Source organism: Cotesia glomerata, linkage group LG2, assembly GCF_020080835.1.
Source record: "Cotesia glomerata isolate CgM1 linkage group LG2, MPM_Cglom_v2.3, whole genome shotgun sequence".
NCBI classification, from domain to species: Eukaryota; Metazoa; Arthropoda; class Insecta; order Hymenoptera; family Braconidae; genus Cotesia; species Cotesia glomerata.
The window spans coordinates 8,456,729-8,474,403 of NC_058159.1; the positions used below are offsets into that span (position 1 = coordinate 8,456,729).

Genomic DNA, 17,675 nt, shown 5'->3' on the forward strand with positions numbered 1-17,675 from the left:
AGTTTTAATAATATTTATTCATTAAAGGTCCAAAGGTGGCGTGGCTTACGTAAACCGGAGTATCCGTTTTCGGGCGTATTTTCAACTCTCTGGGAAAATTAGAAATATTAGTCCTACATTCCGGGAGTCAAAACTTTTTTTTAGGAAATTTCCTCCTCTTTTTAAATCTTTTTTGAAATTTGAAAAATCTTTATTAGTTTTTAAGATATTTGCAAAAAACTAAACTCCTTTTTTTTAGTTAATTGTTAATAACTTCTGCAATTTTTGCAAGCGGAACTTCATTTTTTTCGAAAATCATTTAGATGCCATTCTGAATCGAATGACAACTCAGTCATAATTTTCGGAGACTACTGAAAAAAGTTGACCAAAAAGGCACTTGTTGACCAGACTATAAGCTATCACACAGTATACTGTGTATGCTGGCTACACACAAGTATATATATATATATATATACACACACACACACACACACACACACACACACACACACACACACACACACACACACACACACACACACACACACACACACACACACACACACACACACACACACAACTGAAAAGTGAAAGATGCGCGAGAAATGATGCGCACCAAAAACGTTACTATCTCATTTGATAAGTAGGTTTTACTCTCCATATTTTTCTCATACCGGGCGCCTTATATGAAAATGGATTCTTAAGGAGTAAACTCCAAAAAATAGTACGTATATTTCTCAAATTACAGGTATTATATCACATCATGTCATAAAATAGACACATCTACTTGAATCAGAAATACATCTGCCACAAGTCTTGCATAAATTAATCGGACAACATAACTCCTCTCCAGTGTACATGGTTTGCTCAAATATCTGATATTAGATGTTGACTTGATTAATTACATTGCTATGGTAGTCACAACGACCGGGGACATTGTTTGGAATGGCGACCGTTAGATATATTACTGTAATACTTGATTATAATGGCAGCTATTACTTTAGTTCTTTTATAATTATTGTCCATTTATTATTCTCTACCTTCGGACTGTGTGACATTTATTATTTTCGGCTAAAAATTAAATTTAGTTGACTATAATTTCAAAAGTGGATTACTTTGAAACTTTTAAGTATTTTTATTAGTATTAAATGTTTAAAATGCTTACAATAGATTAAACGTTACTCGAGTCCTTGATAAGCAAGTTAAGTAAATAACAAATATGAAATAAATATGTCCACCTGTTATTAATTTTCGAGAACTTTTAGCTAAATAGTCACACAGATCTTGATAAATAACATTTTTTCTAAATTTTTGACAATATTTACAACTTACTGATCAGTCAATTTCCATCTGATTTGCGAAATTTGATTCGGGATTCTTAGAAATAAATCTAATTATATATCTTTGAATTCTTTAAATAAGTAGTTTCAAATTTATTCTAAAAATTCATTTCTTCGAATAAGTTATTTTTTAGATTTTTCAAAATCTATTGAAACAGTTCAGTTCAAATTTCTTGTAAATTCAAATTGAGTAAAACTTCACTTGACACCACCCGCCAAATGGTAGAGCCTTTGGCGCGTAACCAAACGATCCGGGTTCGAGTCCCGGTCTGGGCTTTCTGAATTATTTTTTCGGTTACCGAAAAAATTCCTACTGAGTAAGGTCTTCCCTCCCCCCTTTATCCTTTATTTCCCCAGTCCCCAAATTTGTCTTTAATGACAAATTTAGCTATAAATTATGGCGCCAAGTTACATTTCAAACAATTAGTCCAGTAGAAATAAACGCACGTACACAATTGACGAAAACATTTTTTTGTTTTTTTGAAGATTTTTTCGGCTTAAAATTTTCATTTAAATTTTAATTAAAAATTATTGAGTTTAAAATTTCAAAAGTCAATTAGTCAACAATTTCTTTTTGTTTTTTAATTTCTTAATGACAATCAATTATTTGGAATTAAATTAATGAAACATTTGGGAATATTTAAAAAAAAGATAAAATTTTGCACTTACTAAAAACTAATTCAAAATTCATTAAATGACCACGAAAAATTAATGATTCAAAAGCTAAAATTAATGATTAAACAAATTTTATAAGTCCCTAATTAAATAGATCTTTGAAAAATTTTAATGATATTCTTTAAATAATTTTAAAACATCAATACTTTTTAATTTTATCCAATTATGATTAAGCAATGTCCGTGAAATCAATTGCTATTTTGTTAATTGAAACATGGCTTAAAAAAATTTTCTAGGCGTATTAAATTGTTCGATAGATTAAAAAACGCAATGGATAATTCAGTATTCGTTGAGTGGTTAATAGTTAATTAAGCAAGCATGTCTGGAACTCCATTAAAACTTTTGCCATTTCGGTGATTTTATCGGAATTTGATATCCCTCACATAACTGAAATATTTATGAGATTTTCACTCACTTTACTTTATCAGTTTGCGTAATTACTTTTTTCTTTTACAACTATTTTTCTCTCCTGTAATCTACTCTAATTAGGCACTGACAAAAAAGTCAATAAATAACCGAAAACTACAGCAATTATTAAAAATCTAACGGTTGTTTTTTGAATTTGTTTGATGATTTGCGCGGTAAATCTTTGTAAAATAGTTACTATCTTTTCTTCAAAGCTTTTGTATTATTACAAAAAGTTTATTCATGGAAAATGACCTTTACATAGAGTTGGGAAATGATATAATAATGCCGGATATATAGTATGTTCTAGTTGTGTCAGTACAAAAGATCAATAAATTTAACCTCAATTAACAAGAGTATTATTTCATATGACGTCATAGCGAATTTCGATTAACTAGAAATATAAGAAGTGACGTCAAAGGTTGCGATATTGATTACATATTACGTCATGACGTTTTTGCAGAATAGACAGCAGTGTATAGCTAGTCTAAATCATCCTAAGTAGCTCAAACTCACGTGAATCATTTAGCATATCGTCATTAATGTAAATTGAAGCAGTCTGTGCTAACATGTCAGCCACTCTTCTCAATTGTCATGAGTTCATTCGTTCAATATTGTATTTTGCAATTAAATCTGGAGATTTGAATTTAGGTTTGTCTGTAAAATTGTTTCTTATGAATTAATAATTTGAAAAAATTTTGAAGATAGAAATTTTTAATATTGCTGTAATGGATTTTGATTAATTGACTAAAAAGTCTAAGTGTTAGTAATTAAGAGAAAAAATAAAAAATGACCAGTTCTAATTTTTGAAGAGATCAAAATTTTTCTTTCATTATATTACTGTACACTGATAAGTGATAAAAAGGTTAACTTGGTTCAAGTGAAAAAATCTTGAAACAAGAATACCATTTTGATGAAAATGATTTTCTTGAGTCAAAAAGAAAAATACTTGAACCAAGAATTTTTTCTTCTTACTCAAGAAAATTATTTTCTTCAGAATAGTATTTTTGGTTCAAGATTTTTAACTTCCCGCTAAAACAATTTAAAATTTAAAAAAATCGGGAAGTTATTGGTTTTACTCCGTTTTGCGAAAATCGAGTTTTCATCAGATCTCGACGTTTTAAGGTCACAGGAAGCTTCCCTGACTATTCCCGCGATGGTGTCCGTGCAGCTGTATGTGTGTGTGTGTGTGTGTGTGTGTATAAATGTAAACCTTTTATAACTTTTGAACGGTTCGATCGATCGGATCGAAATAGGTGGCGATCCAAAGAGTATCATTGCCATTAAATTTCGTAAAAATTTGAACCGATTCGGTTTGCTAGATTTTGAGAAATTTCAAAAATAAAATTTTCAAAAAATCGTTTTTTTGGAATAACTTCTAAACGGCTCCATCGATCATTTCCAAAAACTAATCCACTCTTAAATTTAAAAAATCACATCGATTGCCATTAGTTTCGTCAAAATCGATTGATTCGTTTGAGAGTTATCGAAAAAGAAAAATTTCGAAAAAAGTGTTTTTTTTACATAACTTCGACATTTTTTTTTGGATCGTTTTTAATGAAATGAAATAATTATTAAAGCTCAAAAAACCACGCCGATCGCCACCAAGAACGTGACAATCGGTTGATTGGTTCGTGAGTTATCGTTGTCGAAAAAATTCGGAAAAAGTGAATTTTTCAAATTTCTCTAAGATTTTCGGTTCGATCAGTTTGTGTTCAAAAGTATATCATAGAATTCAAAAAATTGCGTGGAATATTGCCAATCGTGTGGAAATCGATTCATTCATTCAGAAATTATTGCAGTTTAAAAATTCAAAAAATACTGTTTTATGAAACCTCCATCAGACTTGTGAGCTCGAAGAGCTGAACAGCTTAGAACAGCTAACTCTTTGAGCTCAGAGAGCTCGAAATAACAGATAAATTATATTTTTGAGCTCGTTGAGCTCAAAAACTTAGAACATCTGACTCTTTGAGCTCGAAAATGTCAAAATACTGAATAAATTATATTTTTGAGCTCGAAGAGCTCAAAAACGTCATAAGTGAAATTTTAAGCGCTTAGATATTAAATTAGCGGGAAGTTGCAGAGATGGCCTTTAGGGCCAATCGTTTTCCTAATTTTTTTTTTTATTTTTCTATTAGTGTAGCTACATCTGTTTTTGATTGTTGTGGGGAAGAGGTAATCACTACAGTTAAAAAAAAATTGAATCCATTATTAATTTTCTATGAAATTTAGATTTTGAAACAAACAAAACTAACTTTATAATAAATTTGGAATAAAATCATTCTTATTTTTGTTTATATGTAGAAGAAAAAAAGCTAATTTTCATAGAATTTTTTTTATATTTCAAGCGCAAATTGTACATAATGCCAAAATTTTCTACAAATAAGACGAAAGATCTAACAAAATTTTTTGGTAAAAATAAATTATGTAAAATCAGCATCTAATCGATACATTGATATCTGTATCTGTTTTCTCTATAATTTCCAATCTTTATCTTTCAACTTTCAGAAATATCTCTTAACTATCATTTTATTATTCACTATCCTTTATATTTAAGGGTGTGAGCTGTTGACTTTAAAATTTTTGAAACTTTTTTGAAATGCTATTAAGATAGCTTATAAAAACAATAAGATAAAAATTTATACATACCTGGAAGAGATGTTTACCTTGATGTGCTTGAATATTTGTTTGTTCTTATATGTAGCAAACTGAAGAAATAGTTACGAAACATATGCATTAAGTGTGGGTTTTTAGTGCGCCTGAAGTTAATAACTACCTCCCTGTTACGGGAGAGGGTGATTTGAGCGCCTGACGTCTTCCTTGGAGGAGATAGCAGTTTTTCAGGCTCTCCGATAAATTTCTAAATTGATAATCCTGACGATCCTGGTCAGAATAATGGGACAAGCTTATTAAATTATTTCATTGTGATCGGTCCTTGATAAGTGTGTAAAGTTTCAATTGGACCCGACGTTTTGAAGTAGGTGAAAATCACGTTCCAAGATTCCGTTACATACATAGATACAGGCAAAGTTAATAAAAGGCTGTTAATTAAAAAAGCAGATTTTCTTTCAAAGTATCAAAGAAAACTTCTTCTAATATAATATAATATAAATAATAATATGAAGGTTTTGTTGGAAAAACAATAAATAATGACAATAACAGCAGATAGTTTATAAAGCAAATCTTTATTATAGCAATAGTGAACAATGGATAACTGTTAAAGATTTTAACATATTATTTTAAATTTTCGTTTTGATAAAAATAGCGATTGGATGTTTTAAGTTTAGGTGAATATCTAAGTTGTCTTTTATGACATTAAATAAAAACTTAAAAACATAAAATTGATAATCGGGATAGCGATGATTATTAATGATGATATCGTTTACGCACGTGACGACGCGTGACCAACGATATATTTGCATGCACGAATTATAACAAGTTCGTGACTGGTACGTAAGAATAATTCGTATAATAAAAATCATTATTATTTTGTTTTCTTTCTTATTTTTGTTATTTTTATTTTCTCTATATACTCTCTCATCATACATTTGAAAAATTCTCTTTTTGTTCCACTCTCAAATACTATACAATTTCACATATGAGACGCGCAATTATCACTGTAAATTATAAACTATTCAATTTAATATTATCGTAATTTTATATCATACCGTAATAATTAATAATTATTGTTATTATTTTAAATGAATGTGTTAATTTTTCAGTTTTGTGAGTAAAAACATTTTTAAATTACAAATGGTACATGAAAAATTTTTTTTTACCTCTAATAAATTACAATAATAATAATATAATAGTTATAACAATAGTAGTAGAAAAAAAATTTATATCATCATTTAAATATATATATATATATATATATATATATATATATATATATATATATATATATATATATATATATATATATATATATATATATATATATATATATGCTATATATATATATATATATATATATATATATATTTATATTCTCTCGTTAAATTCACCGAGTTATACAGTTTTACCCATTCGGATTATTTGCTCCAGGCGGTTTTCTTTCTTTTTTATTTTTATTCTGCTCCATTTTCTCGCTATTCACACATTACATTTAATACGTAATGTACGTTACCTTATGTGAAATATTAAATCATAATTGATAATACGCGCGAGAAGATTGAATAGCGTGCGGAAAAAATGATTGAGACAAGAGTTCAAGAATAATGACTACCACAAGATTAGATGGATTAATAATAATAATAATCCTCCGCATCCATATCAGGTAATCATTTGTGTAACAAATGCGCATCTAGGTCACGAGACATCACTTCCAAATAAAATATCATCTTTATTTCAATTTATTTATTTAAATACTAGAGACAAAATCAATAATGATAATAATAATAATAATAATTATAATAATAATAATAGTAATAATAATAACTGATTGTCGACAACAAAACATACTTCAGTCATTTAATTTTAAATCATAAAATATACTAACATTAATAATAGTCATAATAATTAAAATTAATAATTATAAAAATAATGCTTTTAATTAATTATGTTAATGGCTAGTTCTAATGATATTTATTTTTAATGTTCCAAGGATAAATACTCCTCAGCATTACAGTTAAAATATTTATAAAAAAATTTAATAATAATTATTATTATAAAAACTCATATACTTTTGTTTGTATTAATCTCTACAGCTTATTTACGGGAACAATCATTATCATTTTTCACACATTTAATTAATCATGCGTACCGAACTATTATTACTCATTTTATATAATTATTATTCTTTTCTATATTGATACCCCGAAATCTCGAATCGTTGATTATTCCTCTTTACTTAATTATTTAATATATTATTTCATATAATTATTGTTAGTAATAATTTTACAACTAAAAATTTATAAAATAAATCAATTAAAAATATTATTTTTATTGAATATTTTAGGCTTACTATAGAGGCACATGTCGAGTATTTCGGCGCATCAAAATTTATTTAGATATATATACTATATAATATACATACATATATGTGTGCACATATAATAATATAAAATGTATATGTGGGCACATATATGTGCATAATACGCGATAGTTGATATCCTTAAAAATAATATGTCTAACAACATTATGTTCGTCCTAAATTGCTTTCCGTAATCACTCTCGTAACACCGATAAGCCCGAGATGATATTTTTTTTTATTTCTTTTTTTAATAATATCTTTACATACTGTACATTTCTTTTGATGTGTCGTGTGTCAAAGTAAATTTTAATTGATAAAAAAAAGTTTATAAATTTATCATTTATCGTGTTTTGGCATCCTCCCTAATCCCATCTCGGGCAACTACGGCTAAAAACCATGTTTACCATACTATGTATTTAATTTCTTAAATATTATTTTTATGCAGCATCTTTGCTTTTGTTTCATTCAATATAGCCTTTTTCTTTGATACCTCTTTAGAAGGTTCAAATATTATTTGATGATTTTTAATTTATTCTTCTGCTCTTTACGTGTCTCGGAATTTTTTATTAATTTATTTATTTAATCTATATTTAGTCAATGTATACTTTTATATACTTTTTTATTTCATTACATTTATATGTGATTGGCGGGCGGCTCACGTGAATATTTATTTGCGAATCAGCAAGACATGTAAAGATATATTGCAACAACTCTGATTGTTTCTGTTTATATCAAAAGAAATTTTTTTGTAATCTAACGCTTTAACTTATAATTTTCTCAAGATATATAAAATGACAATTTAACAATTGTTAACGTATCGTGAAATCTCAATTCGTCGCAAAATTTAACAAATTTTGAGTTCTACTAATTTCAACTGTAAGAAATTAAAAATTGACTTTTTCCTATTTTTTTTCTTTTCACTCTTCGATCATTTATTGATGAAAATAATCGATTCCACAAAAATTAGATTCCATAATTTTTTTATTTTCCAATGTTTAAAAATTGGATTTTCAGCTTTTGAGCAATAAATTAAGAGTTTTGCATCAATTTTTCAATATTGTTAGTATAACTTTACCTACTTTGAGTTTATTTCTCAAAAAAATTAACACAAAATAATTTGTTTTTTTTTTTTTTAGTTGCTGCGCAAGATGATACAAAAATTTTAATATTGAAAAATTAATGCATCAAAATTAATATGTTGATCAAAAGTCGATAATTCAATTTTTGAGCTTTTCCAATTCTTCAATTTTTTAAATTCTATTTTTTTTTTATTTTGCAGTGAAAAATTTGAAAAAAAAAATTATGAATAACTTGAGTCTTTAATTTTTACCATAAAACATATGTAGATCTCAGCTTCGATGTAATTATCAAACATAAGTTAGCGAAAAAAAATGTGATGAGCAGATCTTGAAATTGTGTTGTAATTACTATTTTTTCCTAATGTAGCTATTTTTTCTCACATACTTGATATCAAACACAAACGTATCATAATTAAAATCACAACACTATTCAATATTTTTCGAAGCTCATACTTTATTGAAAAATTACTGTAACATTTTATTCCTTTACATCAATCGTAAATAGCATTTTACTATAAATCATGCAATGTTTTTTTTTTTTTTATTGCCATTACAGATTTCTACGTCTCATTACATTTGATCGATACAAGGTTGAAGGTATAGAAAATAAAATCATTTTTCCCGACACGCTGACTCACCTTAATCGTTATTTTTTTATATTCTTCACGATAGTTGCCACGAAAATTTGTTTTATCATTTTTGTACAGAGGCTTAAAAGTTACGTTTTTATTTAAATTATTATTTTTCTTCTTTTATACAAAACAATATTACCCTTCCTTCGCCCAGATAACCTGCGGTGACCGAATCATCGCGAGGATACAAATATACATAATACCGCGAGTGTCGATATCAAAAATAAAAAAAAATTATTTTAATTAAAAAAAGAATAATATTAGAAATGACATGAATGTATATGATATATGATATTTTTGTTTTTCTTTTCTTGTTTTTTTTTTTTTTTTTTCTATCAATATTTACAAACCGACGGCAAGAATGTACTATCACTTTGTTATAGTTTTATTTATTTTATTCTTAATTTTCACTCAATCTAAGTCAGTCAGAGAATATATATATATATATATATATATATATATATATATATATATATATATATATATATATATATATATATATATATATATATGTAATGGTTTGCGTTTTATTTATAGACGATTAAAGTTCTCTAATAATTTATTTAAAAAAAATTATTTAGAAAATAAAATTATAAATTAAATAATGGACTTCTAAAAATTTCGATATTAAATGAACAAAATTTTAAGTCACTATATTTCTTTTTTATAATTTTATAATTTGCACTTTTCTTTCAAAAACTTCGTTTTTAAAAGCTGCTGTGATAAAAAAAAATTCAAAATGTTTGTAAAAGATATCATGAAATAATTTTTTATATTTTTTGTTAAAATTAAAAAGCTTGAAATTTTAAATTAAAGAAATTTTTTTAGATTTTGAAAAATAAAAGTGCTTATTAACCGATTTGAAAAATAGAATATTTTCTCAAAATTAGTAAATTTTAAATAACGATAAAAAAATTGAAAAAAATCAGAGGCTAGTATTAAAAATAATAATTAAATAAAATTAATGCGAAAGCAAATTTATGTCCGATTCGGCAATAAATATTTTAACTATTAAAGACAAAAGTTGCCAGAAAAATAGTGACCCAAAAATTAACTAACAGTTTAATTTATTAAATTAAATGTTTTCCATAAAAAGTTTCGGATAAAATAATGTAATAAAAAACTTTAAACGTCGATAAAGTTCAACGGATTCGATACCTCGGTAGATATTTCCGTTAATTTCCCGGGAGTCGAAAAAGAGTTTTCCACCGTGGAACTATGACAACTGTCATCACGGGTTTACTCTTTGGGTTTGTACAAAGTTAACGAAAAAAAAAAAAAAAAAAAAAAAAAAAAAACTAATGACTACAAACTAATAATAATATTCAATTAAAAATTATAATAATACTTCATTCAGTATGTACAATATGATTGAGAATCTGCTTGTACAAGCATATAAATGCATGAGATAAAGGAACTGATATGGAGTAAATAAAAGTTAATTGGAGTGACATGAGTATGATTATTGTTACCTTTACTGTATATGTATTTAAGTACGAGTAAATGCAAAATCTATTTAAGATTACGAGCATCACATAGTAAGGGCTAGTACAATATCGTGTTAAAAAAAAATCGTTGGTATTATCTACTTTACCGCGGTCACGAAAGACCAAACAGAGTATCGCTAACCCACGTACAAGCACCTCAATGAAAGGAAAAAAGGATTCCCGACATGAATCCGTCTGACTTTATATTACAAAATTGGCCCTCGCTAATGTAACACACGCGCGACGCTAATAAGTACCATTGTCAAGTACGACTGCCAGTACATCTATAATTGTACATCATTAAAAGTTTTTTATTTTTTTTTCCCGTTTTATTATTAACGTTATTTTTATTACTTCTTTCAAACTGTTGAAACGTTTTTTTAATACTCGATGCTTTCAAAATACTGGGTCACGCAACGATTGATCTGAAGATAATTAATCCAACGACAATTTATTTAAATTGTTTTAGAAGAAAAATATTAAGAAATATATTTTTGGCTGGGATCTCGAGATATATCAACTGTGGTTTATTTCTCACCAAACTTAATGAAAGAATTGATTAAGTATCCACTAAAAATATCCACAATTTTGTGTTAAATTTGACTTTGATGCTATATTTTGAACAGTTTAATCAATTTAAACAATAATGAGTCAAAAATTTAGCTCTAGAACAAAGTATTTCTATTTTTAGGTTGGCTATTTGAATTATGACGTAGATAGATAGCTCGTTCGTAAGTACGCGTAATTTCAAACATTTTAACACTATTGAAAAAGATTTTAATTTTTGAATTAAGTAAAAATATCATTTAACAGCTTACAATAAAAAAATATAAAAGTTAAAGTATCGGAAAAAAAGAAAAATTTAAAAACCTTCAGTTGACATTTATTCGAAAAAAAAAAAAGCTTTAATTCAACGATTAATGATTAATAAAGAAAAATATATTTAAATTAAAAAAGCGACATTGGAATAAATTGACATATTTAAATAATTTTTTTTTTTTTAGTAACATATTTCTGTATTTATCTTGAATAATTGTACTTGCTTCTCATATAAATGTCAGTCGGAGTGAATATTCAATCTCTTTCCATTCATTTATATATTTCTTTTTCTATAATATTTTTTTACGGATTTTATGTACTTACATTTAAAAAAAGACGAGTAAATTCTCGTTGGATCAATTGTCAGATCACTAACCGCGTCACCAAAATACTGATCAGTTAAGTTAACAAAAATAAAAATTGCGCGACAAGTGTTTTATTATTTTGCGAACAAGCCGTCGGTAATCTCATAATGTAACTCATTTTCTTACGAATGCACTTATTATTATTATTATTTTTTTTTTTTTTTAGTAACAGACGCAGTAAAGACACACTCGACTATTTTATTTAATTATTATTATTATTGTTAGTTATTAATCGTAACTCTTAACCATTTATCATTAATTTTTATAATTACAATTACAATTACAATTAAATAGTAATGCTTATCATCAGTCGATCGAGAAGCAATTATAATTATTAAATTATTATGGACAGCTTCGTAATACATATAATTTTTAGCGTCCGCCACCAACACTTATTACATATTTTATTACTCTATTTTACTGCATTTAATAATTATTAATTTCAATTATCAATACAATGTATCCTATTAAATAACGTGACATACCTTAATAAACGAAACGAAATATATACACGTTTCATGATTGTTTTCTGCTTTTCATTTCATAAGTCTATCCGTGTTTAGAGTTTACGTAGTTATTTACGTAAATTTTTTTCTCCTTATTCTCGGATTGAATTTAAGATTAAACACAGATTTTCCTCGGCTACCCATCCATATCACAGGTCTGAGAAAACAGAGAATACTTTTGACGTTCGTACTTTTCATTTTTTTTTTTTTTTTTTTTTTTTTTTTTTTCGTCATTAATTAAACATTTTTGTTCCATTCGTATTAGGCGAAATTTAACGCGGCACTGGTGACTCAAAAGTCACTTGGTCCTCCAGAAGTCTTCATAATCGATCGAACACTTATTTATTATAACAATAATTCAGGAATAATTAAGATAATCGACGTATTCGATTTTTATAAACACGAATTTTAATTCTGAATTTGTTGCGTTGTCGATAATGTGCCGTGTTGCTATATTCATTTATTTTTTATTTTTTAATTTTTTAACTATGTACATTTAATTCAAAATGATAAGTGTAGAAAAAATGGATTTATTTATATAAGTTGTTGTGGAAATTAAAACATTAAATCAATGAAATAGCAATACAGCGTATTATCGCGAGGCAGTCACTGGAGTCTATTTAAATGTTATGTCAACTTGGGATTTATTCACGATGTAAAAAATTGGTGATGGCACTGTTTTTTTTTTTATTTTTTTTTTTTTTTGAACACTTTTGTAATGTTTGTTTGCATGTTTCTTTAGTTTATTCACACAATGAACGGTAATCCAGTGATCACTGTGTCAAACAAGTAGTGAGCCATCAGAGATAGCAGTGCTGAGTAACACCAGAGAACTATTTCACCGGAAACGCCATTACTTAGCTGGACATTTGTACGAATCATCGTGTTGTAATCTCTGCTCAATAAAGGCTCTGCAACACCGGGAGATCACACCAGCGGCGTCCCGTATACTTCATTCGTGTGGACGTTCTGGTTGCTGTCGTTTAGTCGCGATGAACATTGCTGTAACAAATTGTTCAAAAATATTTTTATTAATCGATGTGTTAGAACTATAACTCATAAATATTATAAGTATTACTAGAAAATTTGTAATAAATTGTAAATTTTTAAAGAATAAAGTTAAATTTTATTGCACTTCAAAAAACAAAAATTTGAGACTCCAATAATTCTTTTGCGAGATTTGCTTTGATAAAAACCTTGCAGAATAAATATTGTTTTCTTTTAATCTATTGAGTAAATTTTCAAATTTTAGATGTAAGCTGTACCAGTTAAAGGTATTGCTTGTTTTCTCTTTAAAATTTTCTCTAATTTAGTCATTACTATTTCGTCTGTGTCTAGATACTATTCAGGAATTATTTTTATAAGGAATTTTATTTGATCGAGAAGTGTAGTTGATCAAAAAAAATTAAAAACTTTACGGATTTATATATTAACATATACCAATAGATAAATAACAAAATCACGCAAAGTTTTAAAAACTCTCAAAAAATTTATGAATCAAATTTTGGTATTTAACAAAAAAAAAACTGATTGATTTTTATTGCAATTTTCTGTCTTAACAAATTGTCTTCTGTTTTCACAAATTTAAGTGAGAATTGTCAGTTCCTGTGTTTAAAAATAGGACAATCGTATTAAATATGCAAGCGCAAATAACATGAATTTTGCACAAAAAGAGAATAAATAAAAATATTCCATTTACTTTTTAAAATAGCACGCGACAAAGTTAAAAGGTCACTAGTAACATATAGCTTTGGAAAATTTTAATTACTCCGCCTCGCAGGTACATCACATGAAACTAATTGTTGCATTTACATTTGTTAATGCTCATGAGTCATGAGTTACAATTAAGTAAAAAAAATTAATTTAAAATTTTTAACAGAATTTATTGTTGAAAAACTCTGAATGAAATACACACAGGAAAATACGAATCGATTTATTGTGTACTCCGGATATTGTTTTTTCATTCATCCGAACTGCAAATATATAAACAGACCAACAGCAACTAATATTGAAAATCAAACCTTTTAATTTACATCCCTGTTTGTTGAAGTTTTTTTGATTTACCAGTTAACTTTGATATCATTTCAGTTTACAATACTCTATAAACCGGAAATACATTTACTGTACATTGATAAGAATGATAAATTTCAAAAGTATATATAATGTATAGCGCATACTCAGCGTTAAATGTTTGAGTTTTCTAGTTAACATTAAATTATTTGTTGTTTTCATAAAGTTATAGTTTGTAATATAATTTTAATTAATTACTTGGTTCAACTGGAGTAGTTAATTTAATTAAAGTCGATACCAGCGGATAATTAAATTGCTTTCAATATTGAGCTAATTAGTATTAATCTATACTCCACAGATAACTACGATTATGTAATCATAATCAGTAACCATGCAACCAACATTCATTTACAATGCATGACTTTTTTGGCACGTTTCGATTGCGACTGTACTTCGCTGCAAACTATCGCTACGAGACTGCACTCACATTAAATTGTTTCTATCATTCATGTAACGCCATAAATTTATTTCAGCTACGAGTTTTTAAAAACAACGAATTTTGATTTATAGAGTGTGTACTTTTGGATTGATTTACTGCAATGCACGATGTACATGGAAAAAGTGCGATCGAATTGTTCTGTGAAACATGTTGGTCGGTAGGGTTATGTGCTAAAACAACGAAAGTTATAAATTTTCATATTCTTTACGGCTTTTTATTATAAATAGTTCGAAATTCCAATTTTTATTTTCCAAATTTAAGAAATTTTAATAATTAGCTTGGCGAGGCCTGCATATGTGTACCACTCGTTCTAAAAATATTGGGCTTTACGAAAAATAAATGATCAAGTCGACTTGTTGCATAAATAACTATTAATGTTTATTACCCTCTTACTTACTATCCCTTACTTTCATTTATGCGTGTTGAATTAAGTGATTTTTAAATTAAACTTTATTTTAAAAAATTTATAATTAGTTGTTTGTTTATTTTAAATTTACTTTTTTGCAACAATCTTAAGTTTCTTAGCTCTTTGTAATGGTTTTATTTTGCACTCTTTGTTTATAAGTCTGGATCAATCGTGTCCAGCCGGTTTTTTGTAGAATTTAATAAGCAAAAAATTAGAAAAAATTTGAGTTATTGTTCGAAAACTTTAACTTGATATATTAATGAAAAATTTATAAAAATTATGTTTTGAATACAATTACTTTTTAAAAAATGAGATTACTTAGTCAAAAGTCAGTGTTTTACTGAAAAATTCATAACTTTAGAAGTGATTGAGATATTCTGACCTGGTTGGCATAAAATTGTAGCTAAATCATGCATTTTTATAAGAAAAAAATATAAAATTTCATTGACGTGATACTAAATGCTTAAGCTTGGTACGTAAAATGTACAATAAATTGTGTGTTGAAATGAACAAAATTTATATACTGAGATTAAGAATAATATAGGTTATTCTACGTTATTCAAAAAAACTTTTTAACTTCCCGCTAAGAAAATCGAAGATTTTCAAAAATCGGGAAGTTATTGTTTTCACCCCGTTTTGCATAAATCTAGTTTTAATCAGATCTCGACGTTTTGAGATCATAGGAAGCTTCCCTGGCCACCCCCGCGATGTCACTATGTCTGTGTGTATGTGTGTGTGTGTGTGTGTGTGTGTGTGTGTGTGTGTGTGTGTGTGTGTGTGTGTGTGTGTGTGTGTGTGTGTGTGTGTGTGTGTGTGTGTGTGTGTGTGTGTGTGTGTGTGTGTGTGTGTGTGCGTGCGTGCGTGTGTGTGTGTGTGTGACTATGTGACTCGCTTATAACTTTTGAACGACTAAACCGATCGGAATCTACTAAACGGCGTTCTAAAGAGTTCCCTTAAACTTAAATTTCCTGTGAATTTGAACCGATTCGGACCGATAGATTTTGAGAAATTTTAAAAAATCTCAAAAAAAATGAGAAAAAAATTTTTTTTGAAAGTCGTTTTTTTGGAATAACTTTTAACGGCTTTATCGATCAACTTCAAAAACTAATCCGCCCTTAAGCTTGAAAAACCACGCCGATCGTCGCTAATCTGGTCAAAATCGTCAAAGTCTACCGTTTCTCTAATTTTTTTTTTCTAATTCTGCAACTTAACTACGTAAAAAAACTTAAAAAAAAAAAAAAAAATATTTGAACGCGTTAAAATAAAAAATATTTTATTGTTATTTGCGATTTTTGACGAACGCTGTCTATAAATCTGAATCGTTAGCGTTTAATCTATCTCGTGGATTGTAAATTATAAATTATCAAACTTCTGAGAATATGATTTATTACTAAATATAATGATGTAAAGAAAAAAAACATTACAGTTAATAACAATTCATTGATTTGATAAAATTAAACTATCGTATCAAAAAATTTCATAATATATATTCTTCTTTATCAATTAAATAAAGTAATATTAAAATTTATTGAGAATATTCAACTTTTAGAAGGAAATTTAATATTAATCAATAAAAAGTAGGTCGAATAAATTGAATATTTAATGAATTAATTCATAATCATGAATTTTTGATAACTTCATAATGAATTTTCCTCCAGTGGGAATAAGCAATTTACTTCCCAATTACATCGTTGAATTATTCAAAAAAAAATAATGGATTACTGATTGATAATAATGATTAACAATCAATAAAATTTTAATCAACAGACAAACAGTAATTTATTATAAAGAGTCACTCATACACTGTAAAAAATTTGCGGAGTGAACGCGGAGTGAATGATTTTTAATTGATTTATTCCCAGTGGGAGTGATATTTACTCCGAGAAGGAGTTAATTTTTATTAATAATAAAATTCACTCCGCATCCACTCCCAAAATAAATGAATTTAGAAATAAATAAATTTTTGTAAAGAAAATATTTTTATAAACCCTTTTTATATTTAATTATTAAAAATTTAATTTATTATTTTTAATAATATTTCATTTTAATTGTTATTATAATGTTTTTATTTTTTTTTTTTTTTAATTAATTATAATTAAAAATTGTCAAATGCCTCAACAATAAAATTTGAAATTTAAATATCTTTAGTTGCCATCTAGCAGGTAATGTCCTAAATATAGAATATATATATTTATTCAAACTCAACTGAATGCTAAGTTTGAATACTAAGATGGCTGATCTGAAAGACACCGGCGTTTCGCCGTCCAAAATCGCAAAAATTCAAGCTTTTGAATTAAAACGAGTATTTTTTTTTTATGAAAAGCGATGGGTTAAAGTGGACCATGATGGTGAAACAGCACTTTACGCTGAAGTTATTAAAGCAAGTAAGTATTTAGTTTTTTTTATAACATACAAACTGTAGAAGATCTTTTTTTATATTTAATATCTCAAATAGTTAATAAAAAAAAAATATGCAGATGAATTATGGTAAAACCATT

General features: G+C 27.0%; 1 protein-coding gene and 1 long non-coding RNA gene across 6 annotated transcripts in view; both read right to left on the reverse strand.

Moving 5' to 3' along the window:
* Nucleotides 1-514: 514 nt before the first annotated feature.
* Nucleotides 515-6,078, reverse strand: LOC123258858. The gene is made up of 3 exons (XR_006508155.1): nt 6,068-6,078; nt 2,406-2,408; nt 515-610 (listed from the first exon to the last, which is right to left on the reverse strand). It is a non-coding gene; the product is annotated as an uncharacterized LOC123258858 (long non-coding RNA).
* Nucleotides 6,079-11,883: 5,805 nt separating this feature from the next.
* The window catches only part of LOC123259806 (semaphorin-2A), a 735,036-nt gene continuing 729,244 nt past the window's right edge, over nt 11,884-17,675 (reverse strand). For all 5 annotated transcript variants that reach the window (XM_044720522.1, XM_044720525.1, XM_044720523.1 and 2 more), the window contains one exon: nt 11,884-13,264. In XM_044720522.1, the coding sequence (XP_044576457.1) occupies nt 13,190-13,264 (75 nt within the window). In that variant the 3' untranslated portion in view covers nt 11,884-13,189. The remainder of the gene's footprint in view (nt 13,265-17,675) is intronic.